This window comes from Rhipicephalus microplus, chromosome 4 (genome assembly GCF_043290135.1).
Source record: "Rhipicephalus microplus isolate Deutch F79 chromosome 4, USDA_Rmic, whole genome shotgun sequence".
Taxonomy (NCBI): domain Eukaryota; kingdom Metazoa; phylum Arthropoda; class Arachnida; order Ixodida; family Ixodidae; genus Rhipicephalus; species Rhipicephalus microplus.
The window spans coordinates 104,698,712-104,715,589 of NC_134703.1; the positions used below are offsets into that span (position 1 = coordinate 104,698,712).

The 16,878-nt window shown below is 47.2% G+C and overlaps 1 protein-coding gene across 1 annotated transcript; it reads left to right on the forward strand.

Annotated features, from left to right (window-relative positions):
- Positions 1-975: 975 nt before the first annotated feature.
- LOC142814555 (glutamate-gated chloride channel-like) lies at positions 976-16,262 on the forward strand. Its single transcript, XM_075893422.1, has 9 exons — positions 976-1,128; positions 1,945-2,037; positions 3,439-3,539; positions 4,273-4,337; positions 6,419-6,642; positions 9,581-9,663; positions 11,467-11,601; positions 15,022-15,383; positions 15,844-16,262. The coding sequence occupies exons 2-9, from the start codon at positions 1,961-1,963 to the stop codon at positions 16,033-16,035; spliced, it is 1,239 nt and encodes a 412-aa protein (XP_075749537.1). The 5' UTR covers positions 976-1,128; positions 1,945-1,960; the 3' UTR covers positions 16,036-16,262.
- Positions 16,263-16,878: the final 616 nt, after the last annotated feature.

Here is a 16,878-nt window from a genome sequence, read left to right on the forward strand (position 1 = left end):
AGCAAGATGGCAACTTTCACCTGTATGGGCAAAACGCCTGCTCACTTTCTCGGGAAAAGGCGTTTTGTGTCGGCACAAGCAATTACAATGCATACGTACGTGTCGCGTAGCAAAAGCAGGAGCGCCGTTTTGGCACCGTCCACCTTGCGCAATTGAGAGCCAATGCTTGACGCAGGCAAAGAGGCTGCTCAGGTCGTTGCGATTATGATTGATGGCCCTTAAGAAGGTCAGCTCAGATTATCGCGAGGCGTGCGGCTCAGATGATGGAGGATATTACACGAAGTGGGCATACGCGTCACATTTTCGCCGCGGGTGGGATATCACGCGTGCTTGAGTGCGTGCACGTCAAAACACGGGTGACGCGTTGAGGCGCCTGGGCAACACTCTTTCGCCTCTATTTCGGAATCAACCACGCTCCGAAACACGTCGAAGGAGCTGAGGGTGCAAAGTTGAGGGTAGCGTGGTGGGGGTGCGTGGAAGAGGAGGCGGAAAGAAAATGGCGGGGAGGGGGTAAACAAGCGTTGTTGTAATAACTGGGGCCAAAAACCTTGAACTAGGTTGCACGCTGAATGCCGCCCCTTGCAATCCAGGGGCGACGCTTGCAGCAGCCCCGTTGTGTCCCCCTGGCCGCAAACAGCATCCCGACAAACACGCACCCCCGCCCTCTCCGCTTTGGCGACATGTGCGAAACAGACAGTTGCGCAATCTGTGCGAGTCGCCCGCCTTTTACCTCCCGCCCGGCCCCCTTTACGCGTCGCCGTCAAGGCGTCCCGAAATCGTCGCGACCAACAGGATATTCGAATTATCGCCACTTCCGCTGCGCTGGCCGAGTTCTCCAGCCCTACAAGCACAAGAAATTGCTCGAAAAGAAAGTAAGCTCCAAAAGCCGTGACGTCTTCTCGGGCTTGATGAGTCCGTGAAAGAAAAGGGAGAGGGCAACGAAGAAGAAAATAGCTGGCGACGAGGGGTCGACCGAGAAGGCCCACCCGAGGTTCGCGATCTGCTCGTATGCCCTGAAGAGGGGGGCCACTAGAGACAGCGCCGCCACCCAAGAGCCGCGGAGCCACCGTGACACCGCCGCCAGCGACGCCTTTGAGCAGGCGGGATTTACCAAGCTTCCACGCTTCGGTGAGCGTTGCTTACCACTGTACCACCCAGTATCCATTAACAGTTGTAAACAGCGCAGCATGAATGCTTTTCGTGACGCACACATTGCATGCCTGCATACGTGAGAAGTGACGAAATGGGGCTGTCCTTAAGTTTCGCGGACAACCGGGCAATGATGTACAATAAAGAAACATTAGGTTAACTACGTGAGGAGACTTGCATTTCTCTTTGTTATACTAATGCTGATGTTGTTACCTGTAGAAGTGGAATCGGTCTGGCAGTGTTACCAGCGATATCTGTCGAAGCTCACCTTAATATTTACAGCAGATATAATCGGTCTGTCATGTACTTCTCACTATTAATATTAAAGTGATAACCTTAGCTGGACCAAGTCTTACAAAGTTTAGGTCACGTGCCCCATGGGATGCAATGTACTCGCTATGCTGACTAGGCACTTAACGGGTGTCATAATGTTGATCGCCATGGATAGAACTGGAGTACTTGGAGTTTACATGAACATCATTCCAGCATTTTCCCGGTTGTTGCCGTATTAAACATTGCCTTTGGGTATGATTTCGTCTCATCCTGCAATCTCGCTTACTCGTATTGCTTGTTTTGTGTAATTGATTGTGTTGTGCATGCCAACTAATTACGAAGTGCATCCCCGTATTCCGGCACAATATTGTAATGTGTTCTATGAATGGGCCGATGCAGGTATTTGGAGCAGTTTAAAAGTAATGTTCCAGAAAAAGGCGAAGTGTGTTTTGACTTGAGAATGTTATCAATAATGCTGCAATAAATTTTGATAAAACAGTCCGGGATCACTTTCTCCTGCAGGGTCCATATTCTCAGCATGGGTCATCACTGGTACTTGAAACTTCCTGCAGCCTGCGCTGTTCTTCTCATTGTGTTTCAAGCCGGCAACGCCCAGTAAGGCTGTTCTACCTAAAATGCATAGCATTACTACATCGCGCTGTTTTTCTTTTCTTTCACGATAGCCATTTTTAAGTAAAATTCACGTATACCTGAACCACACAACAGAGCGAGGATATCAGTGTTTTCAAAATATTGTTGAAGGAATGAGGTTTTGAAGTGCGGGGACCTATGCGGTTCGTCTTACTCGCTTAGCCCACATTAAACAAAAATGAACATTAACTGTTACTCTTTTCGAGGAATCCCAAGTCACACTTATAACTGTCCTTTGAGACACACTATTTTGAATAGTCGCACCTTTCACGACTCGCCGAAGAGAGTATAATGATCTCCAAAAGAGATTCGAAGTGCACCTTTAAAGGGGCTTACAGATGTAGCAAGTTCGGACTCCCTAAAAAGAGTAAAGTGACACTACTTTTTTCTCAGAAAGTGTGTGCTCTGGTTGACAAATCGGGAAGCCCATAGTATTCCTTATACCCACGCACTTTCACATACGTAAATAAATGTAAGCCTATCGGGGACTTTTATTTTATTCATATTAGTCATCGGTGCATCAGCATTATAATTATGCGATCACGTACGCCTGCATTTACCTCCTCGCGATCATCATCATCGGATGCGTTGCACAATTTTTCGGTGCTTAGTGCTCGGGCCCAATAAAAACTTTTCAACATAAACGTCACCAGATGATGATGGTCACCAGGAGGTAACCATGAGTATACACGCCCGCATGATGATGATGATGATATTGAAACGTGGATAAACGACATGCACATGACCGTCGGCATCTAAGAGGAGCACGTTGTTAGTATTCAATGTACATGGAAGCTGACGTTTGGCACATAATTGAAAAATATGTATATTGTTGCCTTGATCGACACCACAATTAGACGTCATACAACAAACATTTAAGTCGTGAAGTAGAATAAACGCCCAGATCTACGCAGTACACGTGATTTCAGCAAAATTTTAGTCTGCTCAACTCGGGCTCTAATGAAACAGTTCGGTTTCACTATAAGGACTTCTTTTCGCTCGCTGCACCCGTTTAAGCGAATAAGAAATTACGACGTGGCGACAAGCCAAACCCATGGCCAAACGAAACTTGCTCGCTGCAACGCTATAGTAGCTAGGTCTCTGCTTGTCAGTATATAATCTTCATGAAAACAATTAAGGACCCCTTGTATTCCTCAACTTACACCACAAATGACAGGAACATATTTCTGCTGCACCGAAAGTGTATTGGATATTATCATTTGTTTCTTAAAGGCACATGTCCACTTGTCTTCCATTCAATACAGCCTAATATTATTTGTCTCCAAGTCAGACATTTCAAAATCAACGTTGTCAGACTTTAACCTATGCTGATTCACTTCGTGCTTGCTCTTCGTTTCGCTATAGGAGCAACCTCGCAAGCTACGCCGGCCGGGTTTTGAACGATGTCTTCAAGCCGGAGAAGTATGACAAGCAAGTACGACCGGCCGGAACCAACGAGTCGACGGGTAAAGGACATTTTCATGAGGCTGACCTTAGTTCATACAGAATGCCTAAATGCGGATGAAAAGAAGAGTAACAAGGGGAAGGGAAAGTAGCTGATTAGGTTTTGTTGTTAGTGCTAACTCTCCTGAGCAAACATCCCTCGTTCCTTGCGCAATGAGCAGTCGGTCATCATCGTGTCGTCGCGGTTGTCTGGTCTAGGTGGTAGTTCTGAAATGGTGGCGCCTTCGTGGCATTTGTCCCAAATAAACCCTTCGTTTTTGATCGACTTACCTTGCACGAAACACCAAAACATTGCGAGAAAGGAAAGAAAGTTGACCATACTTAACAAACTAGTTTTCATTTTTGAATCATCTGCGCTAATATGCGGCTGGTTGAAGCATGACGCTTGTATACGTCATGAGTTCACGGCCAGTGTTCAGTGAATGCTTTTAAAGATAGATTTTCTTTTTGTGAACAAGGCTCCCGTATGGGGGGCCCAAACGTTTTGCTTTTATTTGCTTTCATCGGGGTCAGCGTCTTGTTTTAATTGTCTTCATGTCTATTTCTGACCGGACGAGTTTCCGTCCAACTATAGATTTCAGCCGGTATGGTTGTCAGAGTTCTCATAAGTATATGGCAGTAATTATGTAACGAAGCTGTACTGAATGTTGGTGCATGTAACAGCTACAAAAAATACGCAGCACACAATGAGCCGCCCATACTTTCCAGCAAGGCTCATCGCTGCTTTCTTCGCAGGTCCCGTGGTAGTCGTCACCAATATGTTCGTCCGATCGATAGAGGACATTGATGACAAGGATATGGTAAGTAGCTAGTGCCTTCACTATCACCTTTCAGTTTACCCAGTGCGAAGTAAAGACGTGCCATCTGAGGACCCCCCCCCCCTGTATTTCCTGTCTGTCTGTCTGTCTGTCTGTCTGTCTGTCTGTCTGTCTGTCTGTCTGTCTGTCTGTCTGTCTGTCTGTCTGTCTGTCTGTCTGTCTGTCTGTCTGTCTGTCTGTCTGTCTGTCTGTCTGTCTGTCTGTCTGTCTGTCTGTCTGTCTGTCTGTCTGTCTGTCTGTCTGTCTGTCTGTCCATAATGCTCCGTCGCAGTGTTTTAGAAGTTCCGAGATTATCTCAGATTGTTCCGTTAATATTGCGCGCAAGACACGACTAGTAAAATCTATTCGAGAGCTTACGCGGGCACTGGTGATAATGCTGGAAGGATTGATCACTGATGATGTGTAAGAGATTACATTATCGCCGATCATCAGATTACTGACTACGGACGTCTGCGCTTTGTCGCGTTCTCCGCACCTTGAGTGTTGCTGGAACACTGGTTCGTCTAGAACCTGTGTTTCGTTTTCATCAACGTCAGAACCACACGACAATATGTAACTAATCAGATTAACTTAGCAAAGCTATGAGAAAATGCTTTGATACGACCGCCAGCAGTCTAACGTTGTCTATCCGTTGCATATCTGTCGCCTTTCAGGATAATGCATGCATGTTCAAATTGTGATGACGTATACGTACAGCCGGCCGAAAGTTTAGCTGTTGAGCGTAGCGGCCACTTTTGTGTATGTCAGCGTCACATGATGGAGCAAAGTTGCAAAACGTTGTTGTGAGCGCATGTACTTTGGTGGTATGCACATGTTCACACCGCTTTCGGAACTTAATTCAGTCATATAGAAAAGATACACGCTAAAAATTGCCCGCAGCTTCCCTCGGGGGAACACTGAGGAGGATGCGGAGCGTAACTCACGCTAGCCGAGGGAACTCGACCGGCAATCAACGACTGCTTGCACGTAGCACACACGACGTAGTCGGCATAGTCGGTGCCCTTTCCAAACGTATCGCAAAGAACCGATAACGCTTTGGAGTTGTTCTGAATGTTGCCGATCCGAGTTAAGTTGTTATCGAACCAAAGAGGATCACACACCTTGCAAATGTGGCCGAAGCTTCGGTCGAGGAAGTCGCGCTTGAAGCGAGCGTTGGGCGTGGCATACTGCTTGGCGCGCCACGCCGCTACCTCGGCGCGCTTGCGCTCGCGGGCAGCATCGGGATCGGCCTCTCGTCGCCGACGCTTGCACTCGGCTTCCCGTTTTCGAAAGTCCGGGTCCTCTTGTCGACGCTTACGTTTCAAAGCGGCCGAATCCGGTGCTGCTGCTCGACGCTGACGTCTCTCAGCGGCTTCACGTTCTCTAAGTTGAGCATCTTCCGCTCGACGCCGACGTTTACGTTCGGCGTCGCGAGCTCTCCGCGCTGCCTTGTCTTCGGACGACGACTTGGTTGCGGTTCCGCCAACACTTTGGCCGGCGCTGGTCGAAGGGACGTCGATCATTGCGACCTCGGACGTCGACGCGCCGTACAAACCAACCGACGAGCGACAACTGAGCGAGCGAGCACCGACCTTGAGTATATATACAGCGCGACGGCGCATGCACTGTCAGCTGTCGAATGTTCGAGAAGGGGGAGAAGCGCAACGGCGCATGCGCGCGCGTCAGCTGCCGATGTTCTCGAAGCGCGACGGCGCATGCGCGCGCGTCAGATGCCGATGTTCTCGAAGCGTGACGGCGCATGCGCGCTACATTATACAGCTAGCGAATGTTCGTGAAAAGGAGAAGCGCACGCGGTGTGTAGAGGAGGAAGGGTGCACAGATGGTGGAGGAGTGAAGCGCGCGCGGTGTGTAGAGGAGGAAGGGATGCACAGATGGTGGAAGAAGGAGCAGGAAGCTTGCGGACGGCGCCGCACTACAAGCCTCGAGTATTAGACGTTCCGCATCTAAAACTGCTGCTAGTGCACGATAGTTAAAGATTCGGCCGACTGTACCTCTATGCCACGTACAAGTTATGGCAAACGTACTACATAACTTGACCCACGCTGTTCTGCGCGTCTATGCAGTGTTTCAGCGTACAACTGACGTTCCGTCAAAAATGGAGAGACGACAGACTCAAGTTCAACGACTTGGGTGGTCAGCTCAAGTATGTCATCGTGGAGGACACTTACAAGTTGTGGCTGCCGGACCCATTCTTCTCGAACGAGATCAGCGGGTGGTTTCACAACATCATGAAGCCAAACGTGCTGGCGAGGATATACCCCGATGGAAGCGTGCTCTACAGCGTCAGGTACACGTGTGATCCAGGGTCGGCGAAACTTATCGAGCTCACTCACGCACACTCATGAAGTGTGTTTTGCGCTCACTGCTTACTCGGACTCATGCTAAGCTAAGTTTTTCTGAGCCAGACTCACTCGAATTCACACTCACGAAATTTTTTGGATTATGAGTGCTGGCAAACTAGTACTGTCATTTTTTTTTCTTGACACAGACAACATAAGATTCTTTAATCAATAAATTTGATAAAAAGTTGGGGTGGGTGGTTTTAGTTTAGTTCGCACCACTGATCAATAAATATTGAAATTGTGAATGAACGACACTGCTTTGAGATCTAGGTAAGGCTGATATTAATGCTGAACATGAGTAGGTATGAGTCGGTGAGACATTTGTTTTTTTAAAGATGATAGTCTTCTTTGGAAACTATCGACGCAAAAATTTTTGTCTCTCTCTCTCTAAGTTTGTCTGTCTGTCCACCCTTACCGGCACATCAAACGGCACTAAAGTGACCAAACGATACTCCAAACGGCCAACCCCATCCGCAGCGCCTACCCATATTGCTCAATGTACAGTGTTCACACTTGTGCGGTTATCAATTAAAAATATTGGTTACAAGTCTGCATGTTACACTGCAAATATTGTCGAAAGATGATAGTCTTGCGCCTGTAGGGAGTGAAGAAAACGTTTATTTGATGTTTTGCCCAAGAAAATCAGTGAATGGTATTCTGGAGGCGCTGCGTTAGAGTGCCTCGAGCGTGTAGCGGAGGAGAACGAGCGCATCGAGGCACGTTAAACACAAGCGCAATCTGGCAGTTATCTTCGAAAACGAAGGCTTGCAGCCCGCGGAGAAAGATGCGCGCCAGTCTCGGAGGTGCTCAGGTGTATAACGCAAAGCGACAGGGAGGTGCCACCACCGTGACGTCAGAGCAAAGCGTTGGGAATGCATTTCTGAGCATCGCGTTGCACTGTCAGCGCAGCGGGATAAACGCTACATTCCTTAGAGTTACTTGTGTGTTCCTCTTCTATATACTATAGTATAAAGACAGACATGCAAAACATCGAAGCGTTGTTGTGGCACCTTAGATATGCGCAATAATTGCTTTTTAATTGACAATTGCACAGCTATGAACGCTAAACCTTGAGCAATATTGGTGGGCGCTGCGGATGGGGTTGGCCGTTTGGTGCCGTTTGAAATATCGTTAGGTCGGACAAACAGACAAATGTACAGACAGACAGACTTACCAAATATTTTTTCATTGAAGGTCCCCAAGAAAGACTATCGTCTTTAAAATCTATTATTGCGCATATCTGAGGCACCATAACAACACGCCAATATTATGTATGTGTATTTTTTTACTAGAAAAGGCATACATAGGTATTTTTAATGATCGTAGCCTTTATAACGCATGCACGAAACGGCAAGTGTTTCGAACGCTTTGCTAAGACGACATGGTGGTGGCACCTGCCCGTCACCTTGCGTTCTACACCTTATCACCTCAGAGACGGGCGCGCACTTGGCGCGGCCCGTTTTCCGGGATAACTGCCAGATAGCGCTCATGTCTCTCGTGTGACGTGACTTGATGCGCTCGTTCGCCTCCGCTGCACGCTCGAGGCACTCTAAAAGCAGCGCCTCCAGAATACAATTCCCCAATTTTTTTTTTCGCGGAACATCAAATAAACGTCTTGTTCACTCTCTCTAGACGCAAGACTATCGTCTTTCGATGACATTTGCGGTGTAACATGTAGATACGGGGCCGATTTTTTCGTTCGCTTATCTTCCGTCATGCACGCTTTCAAAGTGTCCGGTAAACCTACGCCGTTACAATACTGACTCTACGAGTCGCTAACATATTAAACGATGCTTATATGGCGCACAAATTTAGGTGGTGTAGTCGTAAGTGAAAAACCCGGCGCGAGTGAACATATACACAAATGCAGCCGTCGAAGTCGCGCTGGTCATACGTAATGGCGCGTTCGAACACGAGCTTGTAAACAATTAGTCACTTCTGATGTGGCGATTTGATCTTTCATCGAAAAGACTTGTCATTGAACGGTGGCACATTTTGTTGTAGCATTTTATTGTTTCATGCATGAGCGTCGTTGTTGCCGGAGGCATTTAAGCGTTTCGCGTGGCTGGGCACGTCAACGAAGGTATGACTCCCGGCATGAAGGAAGAAAACACTTAGGAAGACGCATTCACAATGTTATAGACATAAATAGATATATAAATAAATCAATGAGTAAATAAATAAACAAACAAATAATTAAAGATAGTACGTCACGCACGCAAAATCTTGGTCCTATTTTCCCGATAGCACAAAGACTCCTGAATATTTCGATGCACTGCCAGTAGATATATCCTGTATCCCAGCTTAGATCACTCAGGTCTCTCTTTCTTCCCGTAAGCAATAATGTCCTTCATTTTCGCATGCGCAGTGGGAGGGTAAAATATCATGTTATCTATCTATTGCGATTTAAAGAAGGTTGCCGCTAGGAGCTGGCTATTTGAAGTATTAGAATTTTTCACTATTGCGCTAGTTTTTATAGAGAAATGAATAACGACGCTCTGCACGTGCATATTAGGTTATTTCATTACGAAATGTTTTAGAAGGCCCGCATGGCTCGACAGGTTGACTGCAAATGTAAAAAAAAAGTGTTTCACGACTTCAACAGCGTTACGCGTTGAGCCATGATTTATGAATATAATGGACATGAGGGCTTGAGCTAGCCACTCTTTATTCAAACAGTCGATCAAAAATACACGTACGGATTACTTGGCTCAAAACCTCAGTGCATGATTGGCCCCAGAGGATACGTACGGGCGTTGCCATCAAGCAATGTCGCGCATGATATGCGACAGCGTTCACATATTGGGCTTTCGCTTCCGAACGTGGCACATAGAAAGCATTACCTGTGCGTACTTCTCACTTAGCACAGCATTATCCACGCAGGTTGTCGCTGAAACTGTCCTGTCCCATGAACCTGATGAACTTTCCGTTTGACCATCAAACTTGTGGAATCGTAGTTACAAGCTGTGAGTATGTCATTTTTGCGTTCTTGAAAGAGTAGCGGGGGGGGGGGGGATGCTTTTTGTGATGGGGGGCTGGGCAGGCAGATGTGAACGAGAGCCATTGTGGCTTTTTATGCCATGGCTAAGATAAAAAATTGAGAGGGGGGGGGGGAGCAAGGGCCCGGTGTGGCACTCTTCATAGTGTTCCCTATAAGTACACTAGAGGGAACTAGTGTCTATGGGAGCTGCAGCGCACAGCGCTTCAGCCAGCATGGGAGTAATGGTTAGTATGCCAGTATATTTCTAGACACTGTAATAGTACACACGTTTCATCTCGTCTTCGCTCTTTCAGCTCCTTTTGGCTTCGCGTGGCTTTGAGCCGCTCGGTCACGAGACGACGATCAGCCAATGTTCAGCAGTTAGACTTCACCACGTTAACCATTAGAATCGGGTCACGAAGTTAACAATGGTCCGTTCTTTTACCGCAATAAGCAAAGCCACAAGTGAGTGCGATGCCGCAAGCATGAAGACTAGGCTAATTTGTGTACTACCCATGATTTCCATATTGCCGGAATACCATCTAGTTTTTTTAGGAAACACTATGCTACTCCCTGGCTGCACCACTAGACTCGCCAATATAACTGGAGTGAATGGATTGGAGCAGAAGCTTTTGTGGTTGGTCAAATCATGCCAGAAATGTTGTTTTTAATGGTAATAACTTGAGCTTGTTGGCATGGCTCCATGATGGGAAATAGCGTGGTCGACAGGAGAACAAAGCCAGCGCGAGGTCCTTTCTGTCTTTCTTGTCCTATTTGCCCACGCTGTTTACCATAATAAAATTATGCGCCAGGCTTAGCAAGTCTAGTGCACAGCTGGCTGCGGAAATTTTACCTTTCGTCTAAAAGCGATAGCACCATGCCAAACCGTCCAGTAGTTTACCATTCAAGTAATTCAATAACGTTTTCCACGGTAGAAGAAGTGCTTAACAGCGCAAACGACAGGAGGGGATAGAAGAGACGAGAACAGTCTCGTCTCTTCTATCCCCTCCAGTCGTTTGCGCTGTTAAGCACTTTTTCTTCTACCATGCAGCACCAAACAGCCCTTAAAATTTCCGGAGTCCTCCACTACGGCATCTCTCATAATCATATGGTGGTTTTAGGACGTTAAACCCCACACATATCAAGCAAGTCAATCAACCAAACAGCCCAATCAAGCACTTTGTTGACGTTGTCCACATAATTCGAGTGAAAATGCATAACATTGTACACGAAATTCATATATTTTGTGTAAGACATAAATGGAAAACGTGTGACATTGTTGGAACGACGCACGGAACGGTTCTACAGGAAAATAGCAAAGCACATAATCAGATGCTTTCTTGCCCTCGTATAATCACGAACAGAAGTATAAGATTTGTGAACTAAGTGGGGAACTCGCATTTCGATGTGGGCCAAATGCAAGAACATCTGTGTAAACATATCAGGCCCGTAGCAAGGACTTTTATTTATTTTTTGGAGGGAGGGGGAAGAGCGCACTTGTTGAAAACCTTGAAAATAAACCATTTTTATTATTTTTCATCGGTGAAATACCCTCTTACATCGGACCTTATATATAAGCTAAAGAACCCTATGTGGACGAGCTTAAGCCAGAGTCCACCTCTACGACTTGCCTCACGATCATACCGCGAGGTCAACGCGTTAAGATCCGGGTAACTTACTATTAGGAGTATTGAATATACCTGCAATAAACTTAGTGATGGACAACTCGTCTGCAAGAACAAAAAAAAAACAATACCATAACAACGGCTTCATACATTTTCTTTGCCAGATGCCCACACAACGGAAGACATAGTATACTTGTGGAGACAAAGTGATCCAGTTCAAGTGAAGAGGTCTCTGCACCTTTCGAAGTTCTCTCTGACAAAGTTCATGACAGACTACTGTACGTCAAGGACAAATACAGGTGAGTTATCTCTTTTGATGAAGTGAGGCAGGTGCCGAAAAGGTGACTTATTGTTGGTCTCAATGCACTTAGAAGCATACGCAGTGCAGAGAGCTTTACTATGCCGTCCTTTCGCATGTGCGTGCGTGCGCGCCAGTGTGTGTGTGCGTATGCGCGTGCGTTATGTGTGTGTATTGTTTGCTGTGTATGTGTGTGTATTGTAAGCGCACGACGAACTTTTCTCGCCTATCCGATTGTTTCATCGCTTGAAAATGGAACATAAAGAGAGCCTTGATGCTGTGGTTAAACCCCACAAATCAACCAATGTCTTCGAATAAGCCAAAAAATTCATTGTTATATCATATCTGCACTAGGTGTCGTGTCGTTTGAAGAAGGTTGCCAGTCATTATGACACAAATGTTGTCTTTCGGGCTGGCAAAAAGCTAGGAAGCATGCGCGCGAAGGTGGACAAAAGAGTGCAGAAAGTTGTGTTCTACTAGCAGCGCGACAACTTCAGGAAGAGACAAAAAGGACAGGAAAGAGCGCTGACTGTCAACTGAAGTTGTCGTGCTGCTACTAGAACACAACCACGATTAACCAACTCGCCCGAATTAAGCTCTTGTTGTTAGTGCAGAAGGGGCAGGCCGTTGGCAGCGCGGAACGTTGATCCATACAGCTCTCTAATACCCCTGTCACGCGTGGCAACTTAAGTGCCCTTGGAGCGAGTGTACTTACGCTCACAAAGTGTCATTTTGGCGGTTAGCTGCTACACGAGAAACCGAAGCGTAATTCGGAAATGATGCCAGTGGCAAATGGCCGATTTGTAGCGCTACATATATTTGTACTTTTTGCGCCCCTGCCTTATCGTCGGACCACGTTGTCTTCGTTGAAGTAGCACAAGTGGCACACGCCATCGCAAATGACTAGGGAACGACTCACCTACACATGTGCAAGCGTGCCTGGAAGTAAACAGTGTGACGGACGCCGCTATTGCACAGCATGTGTGGCCGCATTCCCCTAGCGCACGTGGCCGCAAACTGCCCGAAGGTGACAGTAGCGAGGTTCTTGTAGTACTACTAGACTTGTTTTAAAAAATAGCAGTATTCCCTATAACGAAAACAACTGCTTAAAAATAGTATGAGCGCCGCTTTAGACAACAGCGTATTTCTGCGCAAGCCACTTGTACTGAGGCTATACGCTCTTCTTCGCAGCGAAGTGAAGTTGGGGAACACACTTGCCGGCAAGTGTACTTTGCAGCGAGTGACACTAGACTTTCTCGTGTGACAGCACGCAAATGACCCTCGCGGCGAAGTGTACTCGCTCAAAGTGCGCTTAAATTGCCACGTGTGGCAGAGGTATAATCGTTTCACCGAATGTGCGAGCGGAGTGGTGTTCTCAATCCCTTTTTCATGCAGTGGATACGTACTATCAGCGTCAAATGAAACCCGAACAGCAGCAAGCCTTCGCGATTGTATAGTGCACGCCGTCCACTTATCACTACGAACAGGCACGCATATATGCGCAAAGCTACTGAACAGGATGCGCGCGCCTGTCAATGATGATAACTGGATGCCACGCACTACACTATCACAAAGGCTTGCCACTGTTCGAGTTTCATTTGACTCTGATAGTACATTAAGCAGACGGCACGGTGTCCTAACGCGCATCCGAGCGAGCACGCTAGCTTCCTGAAAGGTAGACCATCTACTAATCTTTCCCGGTTGGGCAGCCGAGCTAAACAGTTCGCAAGTTTTGTCACCTATAGGGGACGCACAGGGTGGTACAATATGGCGCCCACGGAAAGAATCGGTATAATTTCTAGACACTGTAGTATCGGAGTCACTGAGCACATGTGCGGCCTGCACTGCAGTGTTTTTTTTTTTTTTGCTTCGCGAAGGCTCTATTCTTTTTGCAGTCGCATATTATGCGCCACCTAGACACTTAAGAAACTCGGATACGATGCCTCGTTGAAGGTGAAGAGGTCCTGAATGTCAAATACATCACTTGTTGTGGCTTGGAGGTCTGTAGCGCCTCTGTCGTTGTGCAAGGACTCTGCCTTCAGGCGTCTCATATCCGCCAGAATCTACACGAAGAGGAATCCACACATGACTGGGAAGGTATCGTACAGAAATGTTAGCTTGCTTTTCGTCTTCGTGCTAATCGTGCCGGTCCGCAAGACTTGCCTTTCGTGCACTGACATTCGGCGACACAAAGTAATCCTACTCTTCTTCAAGGCTCTGTATGTGTGTGCCGCGGTGATGTGGTGGTTACGATGTTCTGCCCCGACCGCAACATGTCGGAAGGTCGGATGACAACATATCGGAACATATCAAATGGCAGGCAGATCGAAACGCCCCCTGCATTTCTCACGCACAAATGACACACGAAACGTACTCGCAGGTACTGATGAACGCGAATAAGCGTCTCAGTTGTTATTTCACTGTGTCTGAAATACGCACCCTTTTTGCAAATGGAGACTGTGCAACAACTGCAGTGACCTTTGTGCGCCCGGTAACTACAACAGAAGCGTTCTAGTGAAAGCCCAAGGCCAGCCAAGACGTACATGCACATGCTATGAGCGTCGCTGCTCCGCCGCTATACTTCGATACTGTTTGAAAAAGTTACGCTGGCGGCCGCGGGGCGGCGTGACAGTATACGGAACTTGAGACCAGCGCACGCGTAAAATTGCTAAAGCCTTTGAAATCATGATAGCAAAAGACAGGTGCGTGAGCCAGGCTTCAATTGTTCTCCCAGACGCCGAAATTTTATATCTACAGCATACGTGATTACATGCTTAGTGGGCCTGATAAGATTTTGAATGCTTTCCTTTTATATGTCATGTTGCTTCCATTAAACTTTGAGTTCTTAGCGCCCGTGTCGTGCACTTCCTTGTGTGTGTGTGTGTGTGTGTGCGTGTGTGTGTGCGTGTGTGCGTGTGTGTGTGTGTGTGTGTGTGTGTGTGTATGTGTGCGCGTGTGTTTTGCGCTAATCGTGATGAGAAAAGGCGTGCTGTGCGGTGATATCAGCAAAGGTGGTCTAAAAGACAATTCCACAGCAAACGCTGCTCTAAACGGCAAGGAACTGACAACGTTTGTAAACATCCCCAGTTCCTTCATAGTTCTTGTATTCCTGTCATGTACACCTGCTTCAGTCAGTACGTAGAATGACTGCCTACAGTTTGCTTTCCGCATCAAATCACCTTGTACATGCACAGAAGACGAGACACACTCATGCCTATATACTTATAAAACAGGCTGTTGGTATAGTTGATTCATATTCTGCAGAACGGTTTTCTGTCCCCGTTTCTCTCCTTTCTTCTTATTAGCATGACTGTAATGAATGCCCCTGTTTTTTCACCTTGTGTGGTGTTGTCACCATTTCGCAGAACATGCCTACTTGTCGCTTCTCGAGTGACCTGGCAATTGTCGCCTTTTTGCGCAGGCGAGTACTCCTGCCTTCGACTGGACTTCATGTTCGACCGAGAACGAAACGGGTACATGGTGAACGTGTACATCCCGTGCATTATGTTGGTATTCGTGTCATGGATCGTTCTCTGGATCAGCAACAAGAACACGGCCGTGCGCGTGTTCGTGCCTCTGGTCGTTCTGCTGGTAATGGCGATGTTCGTATCCAAGCTCAACCAGGAGGACTTTCCGCGCACTTCGTACACCAAGGCCGTGGACACGTGGACCGGAATCTGCCTCACTTTCGTCTTTCTTCTGCTTATATACGTCACCGTGGCTGATTACGTCGTCCGAGTGACTCGAGGGGAACAGCAGGCTTCGCCGAAAGACGAAAGCAAGGTAAGCACTTACTCGCGAAACGAAAACGCCGCGCTTTTGCTTCTCTTGACCTTCGTGGCAGCTGCTCCAAATTTTTGCACTAATATTTCTTATGAAGTAAAGGTGAACAATTTCACCCAGAAACGCAACAATGCCACGAACGTTATTTGGTTTTTTATTCCTTTTTAATTCCTGACACTGTTTGCTTCTGTATCGTGGATAGCTCCAGCATAATAGTACGTCTCGTGAATCCTGTTGAGTTTGTAGGTCTAACACGGTAACCGTTTTAGGAAGTTTGTTTTCTCGGTCCAAATAAATCCCATGGACTTCGTCGTAGATAGCATGGGCATGAACAACGCACGTATGTTAAAACCTCTGTACCTAAATCAGCCACGGGACACTTCTTAGCATACATCACAATAGATGGGTTCTTGGGTAACAAATTAAGCTAAGTGTTGCGCTTTTTTCACCGATCTATTAGGTTGAAGAAGCGGAAAAGCCGACTCCTGGAATGACCAAGACGTCCTTCTATGAGTCTGTGAGGTCATGGATGCATCGACCCAGATCCACGCCGGAAAAGATGGACGTCGTGGCGCGCATCCTTTTTCCTCTTGCGTTCTTACTGTTCCTCATAATCTACTTCAGCGTTCACGCAGGATCTAGCGCCGACTAGTAACGTGCGTCTATTCCGAGTTCACCTGACCGTACAAGCGGTGTTCAAAACTTCGCGTATGACGTGTCTGCGACGTCACAGTTGCTTCCGGGGAGTGCAGCCAACACAAGTATAGCCTTCGAGACCTGCTTTTGTTTCTCAGAGTAAGAGCCTCCGCTGGCGCGTAGGTTTGGACGGCACCACTTGTGTAATAAGGCTTAAAAATTGGTTTACCCTTTCCATTACTACCTTCACTCTACCTGCTTTCTTGCACTAGCGCGTACCATATGGCCTGGAGGCTAGGTAAGAAAAGAACAATAAATGTTCTCTTCAAGTATTGCCCCGTGAACCGGTGCCAAGGGCCGACCACTATAGAGATTACGTTTAACGCCTTCCATGAAGACATCAAAGCACTGCAGTTGCCCGGGGAACAGGAACGTAAATTATAAGATACCGATAAGCTGCTGATAATCTTTGCGTGTTAATACTACACGAATAAACGTCACGCACATACAAGCTTGGATTAGTACACAGAAGTCACAAGATTCTGTGCACAAATGTGAGGCGTAGCCGACCCAGCTAAAACGCGGTTGGCCCCTGCCCGCGTAAATATACGACGGCAACGGTTATCGGCGGATGATGTGGCCGTGCTTCTCCTGTATGCTCACGCTACCACCCACTCAAGGCAATGAAAGGCACACGAATCTAGGGCTAATACTAAACCATACCGATTGCAAAACAAGGCAGCTGTTGCGATTACACACGGACCGGTCCCTGTACTTCTGACAGTAAAAAAAAAAAAAAAAGCAGCACGTGATGAGCAAAGAAATTAGCAAATCCATACGGCCGTATGTCTCGCAGCGG